The following is a 27,549-nucleotide window of genomic DNA, read 5'->3' as shown; positions in this document are numbered from 1 at the left end:
CCTCACACCTGTGTGGGCTGAGACGAAGGGACCAAGGGTCAAGCCAGCCTAGGCATCAAGATCCATGAGACTCCTGCCTCCAGTTTATCAGCAGAAAGCTCAAAGTGGAGCTGTGGCTCAAGTAGTTAAGTGGTTTTTGTTTTGGGTAGTGCTAGGATTAGAACTCAGGGCCTCATGCTTGCTAAGCAAACAAAGCCTGGGAATGTGGCTTAGTGGTAGAGTGCTTGCCTAGTATGCATGAAGCCCTGGGTTCCATTCCTCAGTACAATATACACAAAAGAAGCCAGAAGAAGCGCTGTGGCTCAGCTGGTAGAGTGCTAGCCTTGAGCAAAAGAAGCTCAGAGACAGTGCCCAGGCCCTGAGCCCAGGACTGACAAATCAAAACAAAACCACTTGCTAGGCAGGTACTGTACCACTTGAGCCACCTCTCCAGCCCCAGTGCAGCTTTGCGGTAAATACTGCCTTTCTTCTTGGCACTTAATTATATGATTTACTGGGACATAGTGTGTTCACGGTTCCAATAATAATATTAGCACCCCAATAATATTAGTTTTCGTGTTTTCTTAACTGCCCCGTGGATGTCAGTGTAGAGAGAGACTACGCCTCCAGGGACTGAGGGAAGAGACCGCGACCTCACAGAGCGGCAGCATCTGGCTGGATTGGCCAGGTGACTGTCCAGCCACCCCTTCCCACTCCCTGGAGGCTCCACCCCGTTCATTGTTGATGCCACCTCTCCTCCCGGCTGGTGTGATTTCTACAGCAGTCATCCGCCCTCTCTGCCTGTCGGGTCGGAATGTTATGTTTCTCTTGGAGCATCGGCTCTGTGGCCAGTTTTCTTTTGAGTTCTTGCCCTCCCTCTTCCTACAGATGTCCCTCTGACCTGGCCCTCCAGCACAGTCTTGCTCACTCTCCTGTGTAGGCGAATTGCACACACACACACACACACACACACACACACACACGCGCGCGCGCACACACACACACACACACACACACACACACACACACACACACACACACACACACACACACACGAGACCCTGGGCTCTTGCCTGCTCACTGCTCCTGACCTAGGGTGGTGTCTGCCATCTTCAGAGCAGGTGCTGAGGAATGGGGGGGGGGTCCCTAAAGTGCTCACTCAGGCAGGGCTCCCCAAGCATCTCTGACCTTTGTGGAGAGAGGGCGTCCTTAAAGGGACAGCAAGCTCTTTTCTTTTCTCATGGCGCATGGCCAGCCCAGATGCCAGGGACTTGAAGAGGTCTTTGTTCTGGCAAAGGCAGACATTTCCAACTGCCGGTTCCCTGCGAGGTTCGACACGTTAAGTAGCCTGGATCCCCCCACCCTCTTCCAGGCGCCCGCCATCCCCAAGGCAGTTTTGTCACCAGGATTAAGTCCACAATGGCCCTCGCTGGGCCACCTGCTCAGTGCCCCCTCCCAGGCTATTTGGGGGTGGTTGGGGTGGTTGGGCAGCCCCTGTGAGCGGTGCAGGGTCCTCTGCCCAGACGGCCTGACATGGGCGTTCGACTGCAGGCTCTGGATTCCGGTTCCAGAACTTCTGGGCCCCCAGAATCTGAATAGGCAACATCAGAGTTTGAGAAGCCACTGGCTTAGATGGTTGTCAGCATCATGTGGGACTCAAGGGACCCAGAAATTCTGCCTGAATCTGCACAAGGCAGTTCCTCATTGGGGATCTGGGGAGGGGACCCTGAAGCTGAGCCACTGGGTGTGAATCCTGACCTCACTAGCGACAGTCTGACTGACCTGGGGTGAGTTCCTCCACCAGTCCGCGCCTCTGGGTTCCCACTGGAAATGATCGTACAACGGCAGTACCTGGGAGGGAGGCTACTTGGAGGGATAGAGTCTCTTTCTCAGGTCCTGACTCAAGACTGAACTCAAGGCCTTGTACTTGCTAATCAGCACCCTGCCCTACCAATTGAGCCATATTCTCAACCCATGTTTTGCTTTAGTTTTTTGTTTGTTTGTTTGTTTGTTTTTTCAGTTAGAGTCAGACTAGGATTGTCCTACACGGATCTCCTCACCTGGGAGGAGAGGCCCCTGCACAAGGCTGGCCTGGGATTGTACTCTTGAATTGAGATCCTACTGTTACCTGCCTGCCTAGTGGCTAGGATTATAGACCTGACCCGCTACACCTAGCTTTTGTTGTTTTGTTGTTGTTGTTTTTAAGTGTTGTTGTTGTTTTTAAGATAAAGAGATCATCCAGGCTGGAGATTGTCATTTGAATAGTCTTGGTCCTTGTGGAAGCTGGCTTCAGATCAGGAGACCTCGCATGTGTTAGGAACTGAACATTCATTCTTGGGCTGAGCCTGTGTGGGTCTTGGCTTATTCTGTGCATTTCCTTCTGCAAAGGAGGCTCCATCATTTGTCCTCTGGTATCTTGGTCCATAAAGTGAGCAGAGATCCCCACCCCCACTCCCACCTCCCGGTCACAGTCTGCAAAGGCTGCCCCAGGAAGGCCCAGAAAGCTACATCTGTCAGACTCACCGACCTCCTCTTCAGAAAGGGATAGAGACAACAACCCGTAGGCCAGAAATAGCTAGCCGTAAGTACAAGGCATTATAATTACTATCCACGCCCAGCTCAGTCCCCAGAGTTAAATTAACCCTCAGGGCAGGAGGGTGGACAGCCGTGTCCTGGGGGGTGGGGCTGTGTGCTTGGGAGTTGTGACCAAGGATACTGGAGAAGACTTGCTCTCCGGCCCTGAATTTCAGTGTGCGTCCACACTTCTATTATAGCTTCTTGGTTTTACTCAGCTATTACTTTTCTGAAAGCAATCTTGTTGACCATGTTTTCCTATGTCTACTGCTTTTGATCCTGTGCTCTCTAATTTCCTTGGGCATCTGTTCCACAGCACAGATGCTGTGGCTGTGCATGGCGTGGCAGGAGGGAGATACACACCTAACCTGGAAGAATTGGGCTAGTTTACACCCACTCTAGGTGTAAGGGAAATGACCACGCGAGACCAGACATTGGTCAAATAAGGAATTGAAGTAGTACACTCACAGGCTGCAGGGCCGGTTGTGCTTCTTTAAGCTGACAATCCCAAATACCTCCAAATCCAAAACTTCCTGAGCACCGAGATGAGGCCATGAATGGAAAATTCCATGCTCGACTTTACGTGATGCTATAGTAAGTGCACTAACATTCATCCATCCATCTACCTGTCCATTTATTTTTGTGTCAGTACTGGGGCCATTGAGCCACTGAGCCACAGCTCCACTTCCAACTTTTTATTGGTTTATTGGAGGTAAGAGTCTCGCATCCTGCCCAGGCTTTGAACTCTGATTCTCAGATCTTAGGGTCCTCAAGAGCCAGGATTACAGGCCTGAGCCACTGGTGCCCAGCCTACTAATGTTCACTTATATAAACCATAAATAATCTGTGTTTAGGCTTGGACTTCATTCCTAAAAAGACATCCATTATGCATATATATATATATATAAATATTCCAAAATCGCAAATCCCGAACACTGCTGGTCCCAAGCACTTGGGATGAGGCATCTTCAACCTGCCATCTGTAGATCTTGATGTGAGATGCCGGCAAGTCAAATGCAAGGTTATTTAGAAGAAAACAAGCCAGGCCTCTGGAGCATATCACGTGGGCTGTTTTCCGTCTTGATTACAAATGTCAGCATGCAGGGACCCAGCAGTGGGCAGGGTTTTCTTAGCATCCGCTCCCTCCCACTGGAACATATTTTACAAGGCTTCCAGGAAGCTGCACAGGGCCGTTTCTGTTCGTGGGGGGGAGTTGGATGCCACCGCTGCTCTGAGATGCAGTGATAGATCGAAGCAGGACTTGTGCTGTCTGTCTGCCCTGAGGAGGGGCTGACACTGCTCCCTTCTTAGTTAAGGATATTGATTCCTTCTTGGAGGCTAACGGAAAAGGAAAACATGACCTTGTGTTGGTTCCTTTTCTACTTTTTTTTTCTTTCTCAGTTACTGGGGCTTGAACACAGGGTCTAGGTGCTGTCCCTTACCGTTTTTACTCAAAGGCTGGAGCCAGTTCTACCACTTTATCCACACCTCCACCTCCCGCTTTTTGATGGCTCAGAGTCTCATAGATTTCCCTGTTTTGGCTGGCTTCGAACCGCAATCCTCAGACATCCAGCTTCTGAGTCTCTAGCACTGCAGCCATGAGCCACCGGTACCCAGCTGCTTGTACCACTTTTATCATTGGAGGGAATTACAAAGGAATGACGGTTTGGGGTAGAGATCAGACTGAGAGCTCAAAAATCATTTCCATGTGGAGGTTCACGGGTGTGTGTGTTTCTGGCCTCTCAGCAGTAGTAGGGAAGTAGCATGCATGACGTCAAAGCCAGTGGAAGTGTCTCATCTCCTGGTGTGGCTGAGGCCAGGTCTATGACCTGGCTTTCCTCACTGCTCTGCAAGGGGTAAGAAGAAACAGAAGTGGGATGCCAGTGGCTCCCAGGACCCTTGCCCAAAACAAGGGTCTGAGGAGGCTGAGGCTCAGAGCAGGGGTGTGTTATTACCATTATGACCATGTAGGTGTTCGGACCCGAGGAAGTTGGGCATTGTTTTATTAAGTGAATGCTGGGCTGATCCCTCACCCTGAATCCCTCTTTTAGGAGCTCCATATATCTCCTCCCTTCTTTTCCCTTACACGAGTTCCCTACTAGTTCCCAGTACAGAGCACGGGTCCCATGTTGGTGCTCTTTTGCTGTGAGTTCCAGTCACTGGTGGATGATCTCTGGTCTAAAGGAAGAGCAGGCGTGGGCTGGATGGGGGGATGGTCTCGAGGCTCAAGCCTTGGGCTTGAAGGACTCAAGATCTATTCTTAAGCACAATGTGTCAGCATCTTAACTGGGGCACCCAGCAAGCAGGCTTCCCTGTGTAAGACGGTAATCCAGGATTAAGAAGAGGTCAGTCACCTCTGCAAAGAGGTGATCTGGAGCGGGGCTTAGTGTCTCAGTGTCTCAGTGTCTCCTGATGTCCAGCACGCTCCTGCCGTGTGCCCCTCTGCCGGTGGCAAGGAGCTTGGAGTCTCTTAAAACTTGAATGTGGTGCAGACCACCCTGAGCCTTGACTTTGGCCTTTTCCTGTGCCCTTCACCGCGCATCTTGGCTCCTCCTTGTTCACGTGTATTCCTTGAGCATGTGTTTTAAGGCTGGAAAGAGACACTGAAGAAGACTCCCAAATTTACCTGCCGGGGGTTTCTTGGGAAATGCTCCTGCAGTGATGCTGTTTCCAAGATACCTAGCCTGCCCTGCTGCTTGGCGGGAAGCCAGGGGACCAGGAGCTGGCTTAATGAGAGGTTAAAAACTCTGATGCCCTGAGAGAGGCTTTGGCCGGTGGCATGGAAGCTGTAGAGCTGGGGCAGCCCTGCAGATGCGTCCCGGAGTGAGGCGAAGTGAGCGGGTGGTTCCTATCTGGTCACTGGACGGGCTGGTCTGCAGGCAGTGTCTGTGGTCCAGGCATGTCTGTCGGAGGAGTTCGTCCATGACCAGCGGGGTGGGCTCCATGGCTTGTTTGGGGACGGAGGATGCTGCCAAGGGGCTGCACGTGCAGGTTCAGAGGAAGTGGAGGGCCATGCTGAAGAGGCAGACAACTTGGGCTAAGTTGCCCATGTTCCTTTCCTGGCGTTCTCTTCTGTGTCAAGCCTGGGACTTTAATTTGCATTGGGAAAACAGAGTCGATTTTCACCTGTGTTCTAATGCTCTGCCGCCCCCTTGCAGCCACCGGGCTGGCAGGTTCTTGGTTCTCATGGGCAGTGGTTGGTCACCTACGAAGAGAGCAGCCTGCCCCGTGACTCTCCCTCTGGAGATTCGGAGTGGCATCCATCCTCTTTCTCACTTTCTTTTTCTCTCTGTCCGTGTGATCAATGCCTCTCTCCAGCTCCTGGGCCCCACGCTGCTTCCCTTGCAATCATGACCTCTGCTGGCCTAGGCCGTGAGAGAGAGAGAGAGAGAGAGAGAGAGAGAGAGAGAGAGAGAGAGAGAGAGAGAGAGAGAGTGTGTGTGTGTGTCCTAATGTTGGAGCGTGCATAGGGCCTGAGCTTTCTGTCTGAAGCATAGCCCTGTTGACCTTCCTTGGGAGTGAATTCTTGCCTGGTGCTACCAAGCCATCAGTCTAATTTTGGAGATTGAGAAAAAAGGAAGTTTTTCATTCTCCCTCCAGTGCCTTTCAGAATGTCAGGAAATTTAGCCACACGAGATCATCTTTTTTTAAAGGGAAAAGAATAGAGCAAATAGGATCAATTGAGGACGGGGCCACTTTCAATATTAAGTTTCTAGTTCCTAGTGAATGATGTGTTGGTGTGCCAGGGAAATGTGCAGATATGTCTATGATCTCTTGGACTCAATTTTCTTTTCTGTGAAATGAGAACAATAGATTAAATGAGATGCATTCCAAATATGTTCTTCACAAAGTCTTTGAATAAGGCCTAGCATGTTGCATCGTGCCAAGGTTTAAATGAACAAGGTCTAGCATGTTGCATCATGCCGAGGTTTAAGAGTTGTTTTTGTTTTTCATCTTTCCTCCCAAAGTGCCCACAAAGAAGCCTCTGCTTCTCATGCCCTGTCTCTCTTTGACTGTAGTGGCTTGGGAGGCCGTGGTGTTGAATGGCTGAGAACGGGCTCTGGAGTCAGAATGCTGACAGAAAAGTCTTCCTTTCTGTTTTGTTGTAGTTTGTTTGTTTTTAAATTTTCTGACCAGGAGGAAATTATTTAATCTTCAATATTCCCCTACTTCCTCTTTTGTAGCATAGGATTGGTGTGAGGATTAAACAAGGATCAGAATGGTCCCTGACTCTTAGTATACTCTAACTTTTCTGGCTATTTTGTCATTCCTGAATAACTTGAGGGCGGGCAGACCCTGTTAACTCAGCTGCGCTTTCTACTCCTCTGCACAGGAGAGCATCCAGCTATGCCAATCATCTGAACAAGGAAAGTTCCATGTTAAGAATCATTAACAACGGGTGGGGGGGGGGAGGGAGGATGGGAAGGGATGGGAAGGGGAAACAAAGAGCGGGCAACAATGCTTGATAAGAAATGTACCCGTTATCTTGCCCATGTAATTGTAACTCCTCTGTACAGTATTCTCACAATTAAAAAAAAAGAATCATTAACAAGTAAAGACATAGAAGAACTCCAAAGAATGCCAAGATAATAGATATTGCTGTGTAGAGAAAGAGGGAGGGAAAGAAGGATCAGGGAGGAGAGCACTAAATGAAGGACTAAGCTTTCTTTGTAGGAAGGCCCCACCCAAGATGCAGATTCTGAACTCATGGAAGAGGGCGTGGCCGTGGATCAGTGGAGGCTGAAGGTGGCCCCAGGTGGGGCACAGGATTTGCCAGCTGTCTGTCTGGGTCCAGCGAACAAAGTTCCCCTGCCCATACCCTGCCCCTCAGCTCCACCGTTCAGTGGAGAAATGTGTCCAGGAACAGCTGTGTGTCACAGACAGTGTATAGAAGGGTGAATTTGGAGCGAGAGGCAAGTGGATAATTGGCCTACAGTGGAACCCACCCAGCAGGGTGATTCTGAAGGTTAAGTGTAATACTGTATTTAGTATTGTACAGCAAGGAACCCCATTGAAAGTGCTTTAAGAATGGCTCACATGTGTGGGTATCATCACAGACCTCCCCCACACTGCGTGCCAATGGAAGTCCTAACAACACAGTACGGCACCGGCTGCACATTCAGGTGCCTTTTATGTAAGTCAGTGGGCGTTTCTAGACGTAGCAAGATGGGATAGAAGCATGAATTTGTGATTGGAGGGAGTGGAGGCCAGCTTGAGCGAAGTTTCCTCATTAGTTGGATGAGATAAAGTTTAAGGAAAGAGTCACATGTGTAAAAGCACCCATCCTGGTGACCATCACTTGATTCTTTCCTGTCTTTCTCTGTACATGCATATGTGTGTGTGCATGTGTGTGCGCACGCATGCACACGTGCATGTGCCAGTAACAGAGCCTGATCTCATGCACCTGGCTGGTCCTTAGCTTTTTCATCAAGGCTGGCACTCTACCACTCGACACATCTCCTAGCTCCACCAAAATTGTTTATCTGCTTGGGTAGATCTAGCTCATAACCTCTTCCTTACTTCTGTTCCTGCAGAAGCTCTCCTCCAAGAGCTGTCAGACTGCACAGAACGCTGAGAAATCCCTTCCTCTCCTCCCTCCTCTCTCCTCTTCCCTTCTCCCTGTGTCTCCCCTCTTCCTTCCCTCCTCCCCTCCCTCCCTTCCTTCTGGTGGAACTGGGGTTTGAACTCTGATACCTTTGGGCTTGCTAGGCAGGTGCACTATCACTTAAGCCACACCTACAGCATCCTCTTTCTCTTTTCAAAGTAGAAACAGCCTCCATGTTTCCCATCTCTAAGAGAAAGGTTTAACTCAGAAGAGGGTACCTACTTTACCTTCTGTTTCCCAAATCCATGTACAGAAAAGAGTTATGGGATTTCCAAAGGCACCGATAACTTAGTAATGGAAGTGTGGAGTCTGAATGGTGGGTATCTGTCCGGGGAATTCGTTTTGCATGTTATGACTCAGCATGGATTCACAGACACTGTTAGCAGATGGCCTCTGTCTTCCCAAGTTCTTTTTTTTTCTTTTTTTCTTTTTTTTTTTTTTTTTGGGACCAGTCGTGGGGCCTGAACTCTGGGCCTGGGAGCTGTCCCTCAGCTCTTCAGCTCAAGGCTAGCACTCTACCACTTGAGTCACAACACCACTTCCGGCTTTTTTCTTTTTGCTTATGTGGTGCTGAGGAATTGAACCCAGGGCCTCAGGCATGCACGGCAAGCGCTCTACCACTGAGCCACCTTCCCAGCCCCAAGTTCTTTTCTTTCTCTTCCTCTTGCTTGGCTGTTTTACTCAAGGCTAGCACTCTGTTACCTGAGTCACAGCTCCACTTCCAGTTTTTTGCCGCTCAGTTGGAGATAAGAGTCTTATGGAATTTCCTTTCTAGGTTGGCTTTGAACCACAGTCTTCAGAGCTCAGCCTCCCAAGTAGCTGGGATTTCAGGTGTGAGCCGCCATGTCTAGCTCCAAGGCCTTTGCTGACACAGGATAGATAAGAGTGAACTCAGGGAAGGCAGATTGGGTGTGTTCCCATATGTGTTCTTCCGTTTAATTACTGTATACGATGGGAAATTATTAATTAAATTACCTTCCTCCTCATCTGAAAAATGGGGATTATGAGCCCCCATCTTTTACATTACATGAAATCATTCTTATCAGGGGCTTAGCAAATGGCATTTGCTAAGCACTTTGGAAGTACTCTTGCTATTATCAGGATAATTTTGGTTTTATTGTAGCTCAAGTGAGGAGCATTTATTATGAAAGAAATGTTTATGTTCTCCATAATACAGTAGGCCAGAGACTTGGCTTTGCATGGCCTGGAACCTTCTTGGGTAATGAGCTCTGGGGCATGGAGAGCAGGCTCAGCACATTCTCATGGCTGAGGTCACAGTACCCAGGTCTTAGGAAACAGTTTCGTTTTGTTTTGTTTTTAGTTTCAGACTCCACTAAAGATGGATGAATACCTGCTCGGCACTGGGAAATCTTTCATTGTGCTGATTTTCAGCAGTAGCGGTCGCTGTTGGCCAGGATAGAGAATAATAGCTTCTGTTTGTCTCACAGGTACACAGTTTATGTTAGATGAAGTCGAAGGTGTATTATGTGTGTTTGCATCATGTAATCCTCTCACAACCTGACTCAAGTCTCTTGTTTTTGTGACCAATCTAAAGGTAATGGTAGAGAGAACAAGATCCAGGAAACTTCTATGCGTGTATGAAAATGTCCTAGTCAGCCACATCCTTTTGTACAATAGATAGATGTTCATAAAAGAAAATAAAGAGAAAAACAATGGAGGGATCTGAAGCTAAGTGTGCATAACTTTTACCGAGTTAGCACTGGCTTCATCATTTCAACCAAAAGCTACCACAACACATCGTGGGAATACTAACCGTATGGGACTGTAGAGGACGAAGAGGAGTGCGTGCATTCTAAAGTGCTCATGGGAATCCCTGAAGAGCTAGCCCAGGCTGTCCAAAGTCACCTAGGGAGTACTGGAGGCAGGTGCCAGTATTCAGCATGCGAAAACAAGCGGAAAGAACAGTGGAATTTGCAGTTAAGTTCTGCACTTCCTCTCCTACCTGCTGCGCGGCAGGGGGAGGGAAGGCACTCAACTTGTCCACTGCTTTGATTCTGTCTCCTCATGTATCCAGCAGTAGAAAACGAATAAAGATCTATGTATTGGCTTTTTCAGATGGCAGCTGAATCTGAGGTAGGATGTGGGAGGGGAGGAATGACTGAGACTTAGAGATGCAAAAGGCAGCCAGACTTGGGTGTGGATCCAGATCCAAGGCCAAGTTTATTTTGTGGTGTCAACGCAAAGAGGCTGGAAGGCTGTCGTCTAAGCAGGAAAGCAGGCTGGGCACTGGGGCTTGGCCACCTCCCGAGGATGGCCGTCGAGGCCAGCCAGGGCAGAAAAGTGTGCTAGACTACAGCCCCAAAATAACTAGCAAACAAGCCCAAGATTGGAGGCCTGGTTAGCTCAGAGGCCATAGGGACCCAGTGACTGTGGCCTGGAACCCTCCAGGTAGCCCAGGAAAACCTTTTCTCTCTTAAGTTGGTTATCTCAGGTATTTTATCAGCCTGTGGAAAGGTAATCTGGGCAGCTCATTATCTTGGGGAAACAGTCTGGTGATCTAGAGTGCCAGCTCAGGCCCTTCCTCTCCCTCCCTCCATTCATTTCTCCTTTTCTTCCTTCCCTTTCTCCTTTTCTTCCTTCCCTCTTCCCTTCCTTTCTTCCTGTAAGCTGAGTAGGTTATTGGAAGGATAAAGGAAAGCCAAGAAAGGAAAGTAGGCAGATTCTCCTTCTAGAGATGAAGAGCCCACAGGAGCCCTCTAGGCAGGGGGTCCTGGGGTAGTTCTAGTCCTGGGGTCCTCCGCATCTTCTCCCCCGGGCTTTGTGCTGATCGCTGGACGGCTGGTGCGTGTGCCGTCCCAGCTCTTTTTGTTAGTTGAGTGGGCACCCTGGGCATGATGGGAAGTAGTATTGGAGCGAGAACTCACGGCATTCTGGGAAGAAGCAATTGAGCAGGAGCCCAGGGCACTGTGGACACAAGAGCGCCAGGATGGGCCGGCCGCTTGTTGTACACCACGGGACCGACACCTTGTCTGGACTCAGCATCCTCAGCTGTTTTTGGCCACTAAGACCGACTCGTGTGACCGGGGGGATCGAATGTCTTAATGTGGACAAAGTACTTTATAAGCACAAGTGCCTTTCAAGCGGTTCATGATGTCATTGGAGGGTAGACTACCAGACAGAATGTGTACCTGGACATGCCTCTCAGCACCACCCATGTGATATGGGAATTCCATCTGGAGACACAGAGGTTGAATTGGGAGTCATTATTACAAAGCCAGCAGCTGCAGACAGACACACATCCCCCCAAAACTTAGAGCCTCAACTACATTTCAGGCTGTTAGGAAACTGAGCCATGAGAGTAGGAGAGTGAAGAGCAGAAAAACACTCTCATCAAACCTGATCAGTTCCAATGGTGAGCTGAAGTGGTGAGCTGCGGAAAGTCAGGAGACAGGAGGGTCCCTGAGGTGATGGGGTGCGGGGGGGCCTAAACAGGGTCACGGTTACTGGGAGCTCCCGAGCTCAAAGTCTAGAGGGTACAAGGCACGGACTGGCAGGCCCAAGTCCCCGCCCCTGCCTCTAGGAGTTCAGGCACACCTGAATTCCTTCATTCACCAAGAATCCAAAATGGTCCCCGTTAGACCCAGTGCCCGAGCATCTACCACATTGCCCCGATGGTGCCAGTTAAACCTAGTAGCCATATTTCAAAATGCTGTCCTGTCAGCGGATGGATGGAGAACCCCAAAAGTCACATGCTTGACACCAGTGCTGAGCCTCCATCCTGGGCAAACCTGACCTGATCAGGAAGCGAGCATGGCCGTTTGAGGTCTCTGCTGCCAGCCTGCTGCCCTGAGAAGCCCTTGCCATTTTCCTGTACAGATTGCAGCGTCCAGGGGCCGCCTACCTCCTCCGGATCCCCAGGGCTCAGGCAGCAAGAGCTGCAGCCATCCAGGAAAGGATGCGAGGCTCGATTTAGAGCCTGCGCCTGTGTTTTTATTTAGCATCCCTTCCTTCACACAGGTTGACCTAATAGGCAACACCTGGAAAATAATTGGCGACAGCCCCGGGAGCACAGGCTCCTGGGAGCAGCATCTTGTGTTTTGTCAGATTTGGCGATGGAGAGGAAATCGCTCCCCGCGGCCCCGGTGGCTCTGTCCTCCAAGCTGGCATGAATAATTGAGGGCTGGCAAGCCGACTGCACCAAAGAGTTGCATTATGTAAACCTGCAGGCGGCTGCGCGTGTGTGTGTGTGTGCGCGCGCACGCACCCGCGTGTGTCTGCGCGAGAGGGTGCATGTCTGAGTGTGTCTGTGCGTCTGTGCGCGTGCGTGGCTGAGCTCAGAACAGCTGTGTGTGAGGGAGGGAGAAAGAGAGAGAGAGAAAGAGAGGGGGGGACAAGCGAGCAAGGGGCTTCTGTATGCTGAGCAGCCACGCCAAATACCCACCACAGCCACAGAGGGAGGTGGGGGGCAAAGAAAATCAAAGGGGGGCCATGCCTAGGATTCCAGGGCCGCGGGAGACCATAGAACGAGGGAGATTTCCCAGCTTATGAGAGCCCTGCTTCTCCCCTCCCCGCCCCAGTCCCCTCCTCTGGTGGTAGAGACACGGCCGGCCGGCATGGACGTGGAGGGGAGGCCCTGCGGCCTCAGCCCCTGCCCCCCGCCCCGCCCCCACTGCCCAATGCATGAATGAATGAGCGCCTTCCTCTCTGCCGGCTCTCTGCTACTGTTCCTAATGGCTTCCAGGTTAGTGCTACCTCGTGCTGACGCGCTCCTGTGTGTACGTGTCAGTCTATCTTTGTTTCCTCCTGGGATGTGGGGGGGGGAAGGCGTGGCTGGGTCCTGGGGTCAGGTGGGGTCCCAGGGGCTGTCGCGAGGACCTGTCTGTCTGTCTGTGTCTGTCTGTCTGGGTGGTGTGCGTGCACGCTGTTCAGGGCAGCCAGGAACACAAACCTTTGGAGGCAGAGTGAGATCTGGAGTCCATGTTTGCTTCTGTCTCTGTCTGGGATCTGGAAGCAGCCGGCGTGACATGCCGCGGAGGTCCCAGCTGCCCTCCCCCCTGGCCTCTCCTCTCCGCGCCCCTCTTCCCTCCAGGAGCCCTGCTTGAGGCCAGCTTTGCAGCCAGCGGGCAGGGGCAGCCCTGGGTGGGCTGGAGCCCAGGGGTGCCTCCAACGCTGTCTGAACCAGGGCCCCTCTCTGACCGGGGCAGGCGGTCAGGGGACTGCATTCGAGGGACGTCGTAGAGGTGGCCTGGCCTCGGGGGGAGGGGAGGAGACTGGACAGGCCATGTGTTCCGGTCCCCACCCACTGACTTCCGTGGGTGGGAGGGGGCCTGGGCAGGGGAGCTTAGGGACAGACGTGACTTGCTCCCCACGAGGCACTCGGGTCTGTGACCAGCCGACGAGAGGAGAGGCGGGAAGCGGACAGCGATTCACTTCTTCAGCTCAGCCGGCACTTGACTCGCAGATTTGTCCTGTGTGTTAAGGAAATAGACGGGGGGCGGGGGCTGACTCCCCCACCCCCCAGCTCCCTGCACTGCGGGTTCTGTACTTGATTTAGGGAAGGGGAGGACTTGGAGCCTGCCCCATCCCCACCCCCACCTAGAACCCAGCGCTCGGGGCGGGCTGGGGCTGATGGCTGTGTTCTGAGATTAGCCAGCGAGCCCCTGTTCTGTGTCTCCCCTCCCACCTCCCCTCCCCACAGCTAACCCTGAGTCATGCACGCACTTCACGCCCTCGCTTGAGTAGCACTTTGTAGGTTACAGAAGCCTCGGTCCGAGTTACTGTGTTTTTTTTGTCTTTAAATCCAGCCCTAGTAGAAGGGACAGACAGAGGAGTGTCTTCAGAGCTGTCTACAAAGTAGCGAGCTGAGGGCTTGAGGTGGACAGCGGGAACCAGCGCCCCTGGTAACTGCTTAGACCTTGAAGCAGCAGCGTTGACATGTCAGCTGGGGGAGAAGGAAGAAAAAAATCTTTCTACCCAGAAGAACAACGAACACAAACACAGCCCTCCTCTTCCTCTCTTTCCTGGCCCCACCACTGTTATCTGTTGTCTGTCTTGGTGATGCGCGTACACCTGTGCCGAGTGCTGTGTGGGTAGCTGTCTGGGGCACAGGTTTCCCATCGTGGTGGCGGCGGGGCGGGGGGCAGGAGACGGCTCTGGGAAAAGTCTCTGTGGGCCCTGCACTGGTAGAGCAGGCCTGCAAACTCAGTAAGATGTGGTAGGGCTTTGTGGGCCATTCTGTCTCTGTCACTGCTAACTCAGGCCTGCTTTGCATAGAGGCTGAGAAACCTGTCAACAAATCATTTCATGGCTGTGTTCACACACACACACACACACACACACACACACACACACACACAACCTTTATTCATGGCCTCTGACTTGGGGACGTCACAGAACTGTCGCATGCCATAAAATATTCTTTGGGTTTCTTCCACCCATTTAAAGAGGTAAATAGCTTTTTAAAAAGAGAGTTTTGTGGGCTGGGAAGGTGGCTCAGTGGTAGAGCGCTTGCCTTGCATGCATGAGGCCCTGGGTTCGATTCCTCAGCACCACATAAGCAAAAAGAAAGAAGCCGGAAGTGGTGCTGTGGCTCAAATGGTAGAGTGCTAGCCTTGAGCTGAAGAGCTGAGGGACAGCACCCAGGCCCAGAGTTCAGGCCCACGACTGGACCAAAAAAAAAAAAAAAGAGAGAGTTTTGTTTTTGGCTCAGGTACCGGGGCTTGAACTCAGAGCCTGGCCTCTGTCCCTTAGGCTTTTTGCTCAAAGCTAACACTCTATTATTTGAGCCACAGCTCCGCCTCCAAAATGTGTGGTTTTGAACCTGGCAGAGTGGTGTTCCCAATGAGCACGTCCGGATTTTAGTATGACACGGGTTAGAATAAGCTGGGTGACTTCTTCCTGGTCCTGCCAGATCTAGGGTTTGGCGGGGACGTGGTGGGTGTGTGGGTGTGCGTGCACACCAGACCTCATGCTTTTCTCTTGCTGCAGGATAAAGTGACAGAATGACACCCAGAGACTCACCAAAAACCGTGACTAATTCCAGCTTCCCTTGTTTTAGAAAATGACTCCCCAAATAGGTTTGCACTCTGGTTTGTGCGAAGCCCATGGGGCGGTTCTTCTGCTCCCTTCTGAGCCTGTCTGTCCCCACTCTGGAGAACTTGGACGGGAGTCCATTGAGTGGAGAGGGAGCCGAATGGGTGGTTATTTGTAGCTCTGTTCTGTGAGAACTCACTTTACAAGAAATGAGATTTGAGAACAGGTCCTAGGGTCAGAAGCCACAGGACAGCTTGGAGTTTACAATTTAAAAAAAAAAAAACTCTCAAGAGTTGCCCTGGGGTGAAACATTTGCATATCAAATAACTTCTCTAGTGCTTGTTTTAAGAGCTGGGTCTAATTGATGTGTGGGTGGAGATTCTGTTTGGACAAAGGGTCTTTAACTTCTGAGAATAGGTTAGAGGACCTAGAATTCTCTAACCAGGGAGAGGGGAGGGAAGGAGGGGCTGCTGACCTCAAGTCTAGGAAAGCCTGAATGAGAGAATGGCCTTAAATGCCAGATGACATACTTTTAAGGCTTGCTTCTGGTAGAAAGTGGCAACAAGGAGAAAGACAAGGTGAAGCTCTGGGATTTCGCGCCCTAAATGTATGTTAGGTTAGGCTAAAACCTCTGGGGTGACTTACTTGCCTGCCTGAAGCCGGGCAGGGAGACTGAGCTCTTCAGCACTTCTTTCTACCGAAATCCCCATGATTGGAGCACAGTGATCGTTCCTTGAGCTATTTCTAGTTCACTGTCTCACAGAAAAAAAGCAAGAGCTGGCCTTGCGTTCCCGAGGTGAAGGAAGGGTGGGCAAGCCCATCTCTATAGGACCGTCAGCCACGCATGGGAAGGGCTCACCCTACGCGGCCCAGCGCCTCCCACCCGTGTCCCACCGCCTAGCCAGGAACTGACGTGCTCTGACCAGAGAGGTGGTGCTGGATTGAGGCTGAGGCAGCGGCATGCAGGTCCTAATGGGGTGTGAAGCCCTCTGTCTGAGAGACGGCACCGTTCTACATGCCTCTCTGGGTGCTGTCTGTGTGCTCGTTGGCATCCTCTTCTTATATCCTTCGGGGGGGGGTCAGGTGGCATCGGCATTCTTCTCGAACAATAAAAAGCTGCATTTTTGAGAGGAGCGCTTTGCCCCCCCCCCGCCCTGATTATACCCAGGGAAGGGACCCAGTCGGCAACGCCACCTAATGCCCCATGCGCTGTTCTTCGCGGTGACAGGTGGTGATTAGAGATATGTCGATTGAATCCAAGCGGCTCCTATTACACCATGTTGGTAATTACATTTATCTCTTCCTCCAGATTGTGGGTTTCTTAGTCAGAGGCAATATTCCTCGCGTCTGGAACATTACTTGGCACGGAGCATGGTCTCATCCATGGGTGGGTGGGTGGTGAATGGATGGATGGTTCCTGCCCAGATTCCTTCCAGCTTTAGTGGCAACATTTCTCTTGAGGGGGGTGGGAACGGGGGGGGATGGGGTGGGGAGGGGCCCTCCATGGGCAAACTTGGAACTCGGAGTTCTATTCAGTTGAACTCCCCCTTGCCTCCTTCAGTGGCTGTGGTCTTCTCCCGATGGATTGGAAAGCTTTGTCAGGGAAAGGGCTTTCTGGAATAGTGTAGTGCCTTTCTCCTTTTCCCTTGAACGTTGAAGCTTCTGAAATACTTTGGGTGGGATTGGCAGAGGCCCATAGAAGTCAGGTTAGAAAGTACTGTCTCTCTGTGCCCAGTATCATGTTTAATGTTGTATGGAGGCAAAGAACCATCACACAATCTATTGGGCTGGATGTGTAACTGTGGAGTCGGAGGTGCGCAGAGCATGCTGATTGGATGATGTTGAAACAGATGAGCTTCCTTTCTAAAGGCTGCTGAGCCCCAAGAATTAGACAGATAATGATCATTAAAAGTCCTGGAGAAATAAGGGCATGGAGTTCCAAATCCCTCCACAGGATGTTCATACCTGTCTGCTGCCGCCTCACGAGTGCTGTACCGTGAAGCCAAGGCCGGTGGCTGCCATCTGGGCTGCCTCAGAGGAAATCCCTGCAGCCGGGGGAAAGATGGAGCCTGCAGCCAGGGAGGCTCCTTGTAGGTGAAACAGTTACGGATCAGCCCAGCCAGCCAGAAGGACTGTTCCCCAACGGCCAGGGGCCTGTGTGCTGTGGACAGTCTCAGGAAGAGGCCATTGTGCAACTCTTGTAAGTGTCTGCTTCATCTCCCAGCATCCTTGTAGGGGTCGGGGCCAGCTGAGGGTGTGGATGGGGACCATCTTGTGCTCTCCCTACATCTTCAGGAAGTGGGTTCCATCCCTTCGCTGGGAGCTCACAGCCTGCTCCTCACCCTTTCTTAGTGTCATGAGTAAGGGTAGGGACCTCTTGCACTGGGGATGCACGGTTTAACTCAGTTTATCTTTAACTTTTTCATGCCGGTAAGATAGGCATGGACAGCCGAGGAACATGAAGTCCACAGAAAGATAAAATGGTTTTTCTCAAGGGTACCAAAGAGCTCAGGATTTTTTTTTTTTAATAGGTCCTGGAGCTTGAACTCCGGGCCTGGGCACTGTCCTTCAGCTTCTTTTTGCTCAAGGCTAGTGCTGTACCCCTGAGTGGCAGCGCCCCTTCTGGCCTTTTCTGAGTAGTTTGTTGGAGATTACAGTCTCCAGAACTTTCTTGCCTGGGCTGGCTCCCATCCACGAACCTCAGATCTCAGCCTTCCAGGTAGCTAGGATTATAGGTGTGAACTACAGGTGCCCAGTGAGCTTAGGATTGAAACCCTGATCAATACTATGATATCTGGACAAAAATAAAAAATGGACAAGACCAGCCAGGAGTCTGGGGGAGAGGTCCTATTTTAGTTTTCATGGGTCCAGACATCAGAATAAGGACTGACTTCTAAAGAAGAAGGCTGATTTGGGCCCAGTTTAAGAGAAATACGTCTAGGAGCATGGCTACCAATATAAGCAGTGGCTTTTAGAAGAACTCTTTTGTTGTTGTTGTTGTTGGTCGTGGGGCTTGAACTCTGGGCCTGGGCGCTGTCCCTCAGATCTCAGCCTCCTAAGTAGCTAGGATGACAGGCGTGAGCCACCGGCGCCCGGCAGAAGAACTTGTTTCTTTACTCCTGCACGCGCCAGTGTGTGGCAGTCATTTTGCTAGAGGCCCTGGGGGGACATTGCGGCTCCTGCGGTGCAGACAAGGGCAAGCAGGTGATGCCACAGTGCTGCTGGCCTGGCCTGGCACAGGAGTGCACCTTGGACGGGGTGGCCCTTCGGGAGTCTGCTCCACACTTGACCTTGGAGGTTGTAAAGAAACCAACAGGCTCAGGCGGAGACACCAACAAGTGGAGCTGTCTTTGGGCACTTGCTGTGTTCAGGGAAGAGAATGGCCCAAGAAGGCTGGACTAGCTCTGTGAGGGCATGGTACCGGAAGACATTGGGAAGGCGGTTGGATGCCAGGAGTTGGGTAGCTGTCCAGTATGTCCTTCTCCTCGGAGACTCGAGTCTCGGCCTCCAGGGGAGGGTCGGGAAGCTCCCCGGGGGACTTCTGGCGGTGGTCTGTGTGGCACCCCCGAGGCGCCCCCCGATCGGACCCTCTCTGAAGATGCGTGGCCATCGCGGCGGCGCTGGCTTCCTCCCAAACCATCTGATCCTGTGTCTGTCCGCGGGGTGGGGGTGGGGAAAGTGGGTCAGGCTGTTTTGGCATTTCAGGCGTGGAGTCCCACTTCTCTTGCAGGCTCTTGTCTCCATGGAAATGAAAAATAGTGTTTGTCATGCCTGTTCCTGGATTGAATTCCAAACTGGGATGAACAGAAGCTGCGGGAAACCCAGGCGGCGGGGAGCAGGAGGATGGATGGTACAAGCTGCAGCGTTGTGGACGAGCCTGCTAGCTGGAGCTAGAGAAGGCCTTTCCCCGGGCCAGTCCCACCCCCCACATTCCCTCTGGGACCCAAGAATGCCTGCAGAAGGGTAACTGAACCTCTCGCTGCTTTTCTCTTTCACAGACCTTGCCCCTAAGTCAACTCATCAGTTAATAGATTCATCAGCAACCGAAGTCGCTGGTAGGGCTTTGCTCCATGCAAGACATGGCACAGGTCTAGGGGTTTCATCAGGCAGCTAGTTGCAGATGTTGTAGATGGACTGGCCTTGTTGACTTTGTAAGATTTTGGGAAAAGCATTTTTTAGAACTTTCCTCCGATACTTACAGGAGGGCAGGAGGGGTCAGGAAGCCCCTGAGTTGTGGGCAGGACACCCACAGAGATGTGAACAGGCCAACCGGGCAGAGGAGCCGGCACAGGATGCTCCCAGCAGCTTGTGCCCCGTGGTACAGCAGGTGGAACAGGCCCATTCCAAGCCAGGATCTGCAGGTGGCATCTGTGAGACCTGTGATTGGGCAGAAAGGCCCTCTCCGGGGAGCCTGCGTCCTCCCTGCCCTTGCTCCGGGCAAGATGCCGCTGAACCCTAGCCAAAGTGAGGCGGCGGCCGCGGGCCGCCTCTGTCCTGCAGTGGGGTAAACACACGCCCTCACGCAAGCCTCCCGACTCCTTTCTTCACTGGGCCATCACAGCTTACCCTCCTGATACAGTGGGCTTTCTTCCTCTGAGGAAACTGACCCGCTGGGCGTGGGGGGTCTCACGTAGCAGTTACTACAAGTGGTAACACCAAGAGCAGGGTCCACTCAGGGCCACTCCTAGCAGCAGATGGGCACCCATTTCTGACCCCTTCAACCACCCACCATATCTAGCGTCCTACAAAATATGTTGGGAGCCACTGAGACTTGTTGGCACTGGTCTGGGAAGATGAGTTTGAGTATGTGCACGTACTAGTACTGGCACTTGAACTTGAGGCCTTGGGCTCTTCGAGCCTGGCTTTTTCATTCAAGGCTGGCACTCCATCACTTTGAATATTTTTTTTGGGGGGGGGTCCAGTCATGGGGCCTGAACTCTGGGCCTGGGCACTGTCTCTTAGCTCTTCAGCTCAAGGCTAGCGCTCTACCACTTGAGCCACAGCACCACTTCCGGCTTTTTCTGTTTATTGGTGCTGAGGAATCGAACCCAGGGCCTCATGCATGCAAGGCAAGCGCTCTACCACTGAGCCACCTTCCCAGCCCCCACTCCATCACTTTGAACCACAGCTCCACTTCCAGCTTTCTACTGATTAATTGGAGATAAGAGTCTCATAGACTTTTTTGCCTGGGCTGGCTTTGAACCTCTGTCTTCAGATCTCAGCCTCCTGAGTAGCTAGGATGACAGGCGTGAGCCACTGGCACCCGGCTGGATTAATTTTTATAAGTGACTTGGTATTTTCCTCTCCAAGGGAATCGGGGAGCGGTTGGGATGTGGGATTTGAGCCATTCACCTCCTTCCCCCAAGGTTCCGGTTGGTTCTGCCCCTTGCTACCCTATTGGACTATGGATTTTCACGGCTAGAGACGTTGCGTGGACACCGTTAAATGGCAAGCAGAAATGCAAAGAGGAAGAACCACCCTCAGGAGTCCTCACAAACTCTCAGTGTGGAAGTGGTGTGGGTGATGGGTTGCATGTAAAGCCCTTGCAGATGCTGCGCAGATGCACCTGTGGCCTTTCTCTCTGGAGTGAGCTTGGGCTATGGGAAAATCCAAAGGGGAACTGGCTGATTCCCCTGGTAGTGTGGAGGGTGATGCATGTCCTCAATCTTACAGAGAGGAACAGAGTTCACTTTATGATTGTCGCTCAAATACATCAGTTGAGGCCGGGCGTGTTGGTGTAAGCCTGTAACTCCAGCTCTTGAGGGGGCTGAAGTAGGGGGATTGAGGTCCACGGCTGGCCCAGGCTCTGAGTTCAATCCTCAGTGCTGCCAGATAAAAAGGAGAGACTTGCGGTGCATCAGCCCATGGGCCAAGTACGTCACTCGCGTTATTTCGCCGTATAGACAACATGGCTCTGTGAGACAGGCGTCCATTCTTCCAGAGAGAAAAATGAGGCTTAGGAGACCAGGTCACACCACAAGCAGGTGGCCAGCGTGGGACCCAGCCCGGGCTAGCTGGCGTCGCAGGCGGCAGTTAACCCTGTCCCTGCCCTGCGGGCTCCTGGCACACGCACTGGAGCTGGACGTCCCATTTCTAGTTGAGTGCTTTGCTTCCCCAGTGCGGGCAGCGGCGCCCGGCCCGGCACGCAGCCTCCTACAGAACTTGCCAGCGTCCTCGAGGACGCAACAGCACCCGACTCAGCACAGGCTGGGAGCGAGCCGCGGCCCGCTGGCTGGTAGGATGCACTGTGGTGTGATTTCGGGGAGCCTCGGCTGCCGTCCAAGCTAGGTGGAGGCTCGGGACATCCAGAGGGAGGGGCGTTAGTCCTGCAGATCCTGGTGATTTTCTATCACGGTGTTCCACGCCCAGCGACCGCGCTTTGCTGCCAGGGGCTGGGCGGCCAACCGAGGACCCACTGTGCTGTGCTCCTTGGTTGAGGGCCGCTGTCCTCGCGGGGGGCTGAGGGTGAGGCTGGAACACGGTGGCCAGCACGTCCAGGGGGCGGATGGAGACTATGGAGCCATTGAGAAGCCTGCGTGCTCTTTCCACATCTCTCTGTTTGTGAAGGCCCTCAGCCAGATCTGAGCACAGGACGTGGGGTCAGGCACTCGACAGCAGGAGATAGTGTGGTCAGACTCAGGCAAGCACTGTTTGTTAGTGAGAAAACCCGGAGACTGAGATAGGCCTTGTTGGAGATCTTCAAAGCAGGAAATGGATGAACAGCATCTGGGACACAGGCCGTGGGCTGAGGGTGTCTGTGGGGCTGGAGCCCGAGCGCGAGCATGCTGTGTAATGCTCTGTGCGGTCCATGCTGTTCTATGCCTCCATCTCCTTTCTTTCTAGAACATTCTCTTCTCTCCTTCTCTGACCTCCACCTGGCCCTGCACTAAGCTCCAGGGCCATTTCTGTAAGAAAGCCAGTCTCCCCATCCCCCACCCTGATCACCTCATTTGTAGTTTATCTTCAGACAAAAAGATATGTGTTCAGCTTATCTGTGCTGAAAATGCCCGAAGCCAGGGCCCTTCCCTTGGCATCTTGAACGTCCAGCACTGGTGTAGTGGAGGTGGTCAGTGAACACTGCCAAAGCCGGAAAGACAAGTCTGCAAGCCACATCCCTCGTCAGGGGCTTACACCCCCTATTGCTTAGGGTTTGGGGGATTTTGTGGGTTTTATTTATTTATTTATTTTGGTCAGTTGTGAGGCTTGAACTCCAGGCCTGGGCGCTGTCCCTGGGCCTCTTTGTGTGCAAGGCTAGCACCCTACCACTTGAGCCACAGCACCACTTCCAGCTTTTTCTGCTTATCTGGTGCTGAGGAATCGAACCCAGGGCCTCATGCATGTGAGGCAAGCACTCTACCACTGAGCCACCTTCCCAGCCCCATTTAAGGTCCTTTTCTTTGCTTTAAAGTCTAAAGATTTTAAAATATAATACAATCTTATTATTAATCATGCTGGCATGATTAATGGCATAGAGTTTGAAAGGTTCAACACTATGAGAAATAGTTTTTTCATACGGGATCTGCTGGTTTTATTTCTTAGCAGTATATGCAAATCTGTGGGATGAAGGGATGACTGTGTGGTGTATGTGTGTGTGTGCATGTGTGTGCATGCGTGTGTGCATATGTGGTGCAGGCATGCACACATGGATGTGTATATGCATCGTGCTGATACTGGAGCTCTCAGCTTTTCACTCATGTCTGGCTCTCTACCACTTGAGCCATACCTCCACTCCCAACTTTATGCTAGTTAATTGGAGATAAGAGCTCCCCAGATTTCTCTGCCCAGGCTGAGATCTCAGCCTCCTGAGTAGCTGGGATTACAGGCATGAGCCACCAGCGCCCGACTCCCAGATCAGTGTGTGACACAGAAGCCTGCTTGGCTTGTGTCTCGGTAGTTGTTTGGTTTGGTTGTTGTGGGTAGGGAGAGAGTCCCCCGCTGTTCTGGGAATGGAATCCTGGGAGGCACTTTAAACCTATTTGGCTGTGGTTTGAAATTGGCTGGCCCGGCTCACTCTCAGGACCCCCAGACCACACGCTGTGGGCTGCCGGTCTGCAAACTTGGCCCCGTGGTGAGGCTTCTTCCGCTGAGGCAGAACAGTGAAACTTTCTTCCCCGGGGTCTCCAGTGCTGTAGTCCCAGGGCAAGGGGGGCAGGGGCAGGACTTGGTGGGCGTCCCGGAGCAGGGACCGCTGGTGGTAAGTGAGATGTTAAATGCACGCTGTGTTTTTGCTCTCCTTGTGCGTCCTTTGGCCATGGTGGTCTCCCCCCCACATTGGTTTCCTTCCAAAAAGTTCAGCGCTGCCCCCCCCCGCTGTCTCCCCCTCGGTGCTTTCTGCTCTGCCTGGGCCGAGGTCCTGCTGAAGGGACTTGGTTTTTATCTCTGGTGTGTCCGCTGGGATGTTGGAGGACGGGGCTTCTGGGGCTTCCCACACAGCCACCACTCCCTGAAGGAAAGCTGGATGTGGTGTCCTGAGAGTGCAGCTCCCGCACCCCTTGCCCCTCCTGCTCCCGCACCTCCTGCCCTCCCATACCCCCTGCCCTCCCGCACCCCCTGCCCTCCCATACCCCCTGCCCTCCCGCACCCCCTGCCCTCCCATACCCCCTGCCCTCCCGCACCCCCTGCCCTCCCATACCCCCTGCCCTCCCGCACCCCCTGCCCCTCCCGCCCCCGCACCTCCTGCCCTCCCATACCCCCTGCCCTCCCGCACCCCCTGCCCTCTGACTGCTCAGTTGGTGGCTGGGGTACTTGGCTCTTTACACCCAACACCACAACCTGGTGCTGTCCGCTTGGTAGCTTCACATTCGCTTTCTTTCCCATTTTCCCTGCCTGTGTTTGTGTGTGTGTGTGTGTGTGTGTGTGTGTGTGTGTGTGTGTGTGTGTGTGTGTGTGTGTGTGTGTGTGTGTGTGTGTGTGTGTGTGTGTGTGTGCAGGTGCTTGTGTGCATGCATACACACTCATGTGCACTGGTACTATGGTACTGTGTGTGTACGTGTGTGTGCAAGTGCATGTGTGCATGCATACACACCCGTGTACACTGGTACTGTGGCTTGAACTCAGTACCACAGCACTTTTTTGTTCAAGGCTGGTGCTCTTCCACTTGAGCAACATGGCTAGCCTGGCTTTTTCTGGTAAGGTAGGCTGACCTCAAACCTCAGTCCTCAGATCTCAGCCTTCTGAGTAGCTAAGATTACAGGCCCCAGCCACCAGTGTCCACCCCCCAACTCTTACTAATTAACCTTTCCCTTTATTAATCTCTTTCTGTATTCTGTCCAACAAAGCAAACATCTACTGAAGTTTAACCAGCACATTCAGTTTTCCTCTCCTTTTTTCTCTGTCATCTCTTCTCCTCTGAAAACACAAGCAAGTGAGAATCTGGTAGTCACTAGGAGATCATAATAGCGTAATTGGGTTTGGTAAGATGGGATGGTTAAGGCACTTGCTGGACATGAATGTGGGGGAGGGGTGGTGCTTGTTCACCTTCACCATCAGGGAAAGCGGAGCCGTCTGTAAGAAAACACAACAGAATGGTGTGGGCAGGAAAACCCAAGCAGAAAGCCCACATTTTGTGTGCAGGCCCTCTGCGATCAGCAGACGCTTACCTTACCTGCCAGATTCGGTTTTCACTTTTAAAATTAGGGGTCTGGGCACTTAGGGTGCTGTTTTAAGAGCCCAGTGTCATGAAATATGTGAGAACGCTCTGAAAAACAGTATTGTGACTGCCATTATTATGAGCAAGTGTTCCAAGTAGAGCATGTATACAATGAACTAATAGCATTGTGTGAGCTCCAGTGAGCCTTTCAGATCATAACTGGACGGCGCTTGGCATCTGAGAGGATAATGGGGGCTCCAGCAGTGGTTGGATGGTCAGACACCCGGATGGATAAATGTAAAGCTCAATTGCTGATTGCCCTACCAGCCCTTTCCTAGTCCTAGTTCTGTTTTCATATGTTGGCACCACTGCCCTCTCCTGGCCAATAGCAGAATTACACGGCACTGAGTCCATCCCTGGGCCCCTGTCTCCCTAGGCGCCCAGGCCTCCAGCCTGCATCACTGACCGCCTGCTCTCCTCCCCCTCCCCCTCCCCCTCCCCCCTCCTCCTCCCCTCCCCCTTCTCCCCCTCCCCCTCCTCCCCTGCAGCACGGCCAGTAACTCCAACCGCAGCACACCGGCCTGCTCCCCGATTCTCCGGAAGCGGTCCCGCTCGCCCACCCCTCAGAACCAGGACGGAGACGCGATGGTGGAGAAGGGTTCGGACCACTCCTCGGACAAGTCCCCGTCCACCCCCGAGCAGGGCGTGCAGCGTAGCTGCTCCTCCCAGTCCGGCCGGAGTGGGGGCAAAAATTCCAAGGTGAGCGGGGGCCGCCGACCCTTGTCGGCTGGTGCCGGGGGGCTTGGTGCTGCCCGGGAAGGGGTGCTCTCCTCCTGCGGTGAGTGGATGGCGCCGGTGTCCTTCAGGCCCCGGCCGGGCAGGCAGGCAGGACCGAGCTCAGCTCAGTGGCTTTCCAGCCTGGATCCTGAGGGCCCTCCGCCCTGGGAGCCCCAGGACCGGGTGCTGAACCCTTCTGCAAAGTTGCCCCCTAGAGCTAGTGCTAGGGATTGAATCTTTCAGAGAAACTTCCAGAATGCTCTGTCCGGCATCCTGCATTGCCATCGTCCCCACCCACTCCACACACATCGGGCCACGAGGACAGCGACCCGGCCGGGCATGGCGGCATGTGGGCCCTGGCAGCCCCGGGCTGGTGATGGCTCCCCAGAGAGCACCCCTCCCGTCCTCAGTCTTCCGGGAAGCATGAGGCAGCACTGCCCAGATGCTCCTTCTAGAAGCTTCTCTCTGCCTTCAGATTCCCAGGGCCCGGCAGGGGCTGGGGACCCCAGGGAGGTGAGGGAGACCGTGCCCCATCTGAATTTGTCTTTTGATTTCTTGTTCTTCCTCTTCCTCCCGCCACTTCCCAAATCCCTTCTTTGCATGCACCGTCTTAGTCTCACAAGCGCCTCTCAAAAGTAAGCCATGTTTCGTCTGTCTCCTCCTCTCCCCTCTAGTGTTGACGTGTCTGTAGTGCTCAGCATCCTCGCCCTCCGCCCCCCGCCAGTTCTGCCCACGTGTCCTGCTTGGTCCCTCTCCCAGAAGGGCCGGCCCCACGGCCCACTGTGCCCCCTCCCCACCCAGATTGGCTTGAAGTTACCGAGGGATGCGGGAGGCCCCCCCCCACGTCTGCCTGCGCCCCAGCACTGCCTGCGGTGGGCATCCGTCCCCCTTCCATAGCGCCCTCTCCAAGCAGAGCCCGCTGGGGGGCCCACAGCCTTGCGGGGGGCGGCCCCCTCAGGGCACCGCAGGCCCCTGCTGCCCCTGGTGATGGGGGATGGTGGGAGGATGCCCTTTTGGAGGGCACCATCCTTGCCCCCATCCCCACAGCTGCTCGCCTGGGTGACCCCGCCCACTTCCCCCCATGCCCATGGTACTGGGGGGGGCGGTGCCCCGAGTGCCTAGAGTAGCCCCTCCAGGTCCTGGAGAGACGGGAACAGGTCAGGGAGACAGAGACAGGGGCCCAAGGCAGGGCAGAGGGCATCGCAGGGCTCTCCCTCCCCCACCGCGGAGCCGGGCCTGGGTGCGGAGGAAGCCAAGGTCCCGTCTCTCTTAAGTGCAGCAGACGGGCACGCTGCTGTTCCATCCTGGGGAGGGGCAGAGGCTGCACAGCTGGGCCCGCAGGCTGCCACCTTCCTACGGAAAGCGGGGCAGCAGCTGTAGCTGGCTGCGGGTGGAGTGGGCACGCCGGCAGGTGTCCTCTGTGGGCTCGGGAGCCTGGGCATGCATGGCAGGCCCGGCATCAAGGGCAGGCCCGGCATCGAGGGCAGGCCCGGCATCGAGCGCAGGCCCGGCATCGAGCGCAGGCCCGGCATCGAGCGCAGGCCCGGCATCAAGGGCAGGCCCGGCATCGAGGGCAGGCCCGGCATCGAGGGCAGGCCCGGCATCGAGGGCAGGCCCGGCATCGAGGGGCAGGCCCGGCATCGAGGGCAGGCCCGGCATCGAGGGCAGGCCCGGCATCGAGCGCAGGCCCGGCATCGAGCGCAGGCCCGGCATCGAGCGCAGGCCTGGCATCAAGGGGCAGGCCCGGCATGGAGCGCAGGCCCGGCATCAAGGGGCAGGCCCGGCATCAAGGGCAGGCCCGGCATGGAGCGCAGGCCCGGCATCAAGGGGCAGGCCCGGCATCGAGGGCAGGCCCGGCATCGAGGGCAGGCCCGGCATCGAGTGCAGGCCCGGCATCGAGGGCAGGCCCGGCATCGAGGGCAGGCCCGGCATCGAGGGCAGGCCCGGCATCGAGGGGCAGGCCCGGCATCGAGGGGCAGGCCCGGCATCAAGGGGCAGGCCCGGCATCGAGCGCAGGCCCGGCATCGAGCGC

The 27,549-nt window shown here is 53.7% G+C and overlaps 1 protein-coding gene across 15 annotated transcripts in view; it reads left to right on the top strand.

The window, feature by feature from the left end:
* The window catches only part of LOC138809989 (protein Aster-B), a 169,462-nt gene that overhangs the window by 112,651 nt on the left and 29,262 nt on the right, over positions 1-27,549 (top strand). For 10 of the 15 annotated variants that reach the window (XM_069997216.1, XM_069997214.1, XM_069997236.1 and 7 more), the window contains one exon: positions 25,289-25,499. In XM_069997216.1, the coding sequence (XP_069853317.1) occupies positions 25,289-25,499 (211 nt within the window). Of the gene's footprint in view, positions 1-1,618; positions 1,767-12,567; positions 12,861-18,881; positions 19,115-21,336; positions 21,387-25,288; positions 25,500-27,549 lie in introns of those variants that run through there. The other 5 variants (XR_011367018.1, XM_069997225.1, XM_069997240.1 and 2 more) reach the window with 5 other exon arrangements.

This window comes from Dipodomys merriami, unplaced genomic scaffold (assembly GCF_024711535.1).
Source record: "Dipodomys merriami isolate MVZ:Mamm:240054 unplaced genomic scaffold, mDipMer1.0.p SCAF_103, whole genome shotgun sequence".
Classification (NCBI taxonomy): Eukaryota; Metazoa; Chordata; class Mammalia; order Rodentia; family Heteromyidae; genus Dipodomys; species Dipodomys merriami.
This window is presented reverse-complemented; position numbering and strand designations above follow the sequence as displayed.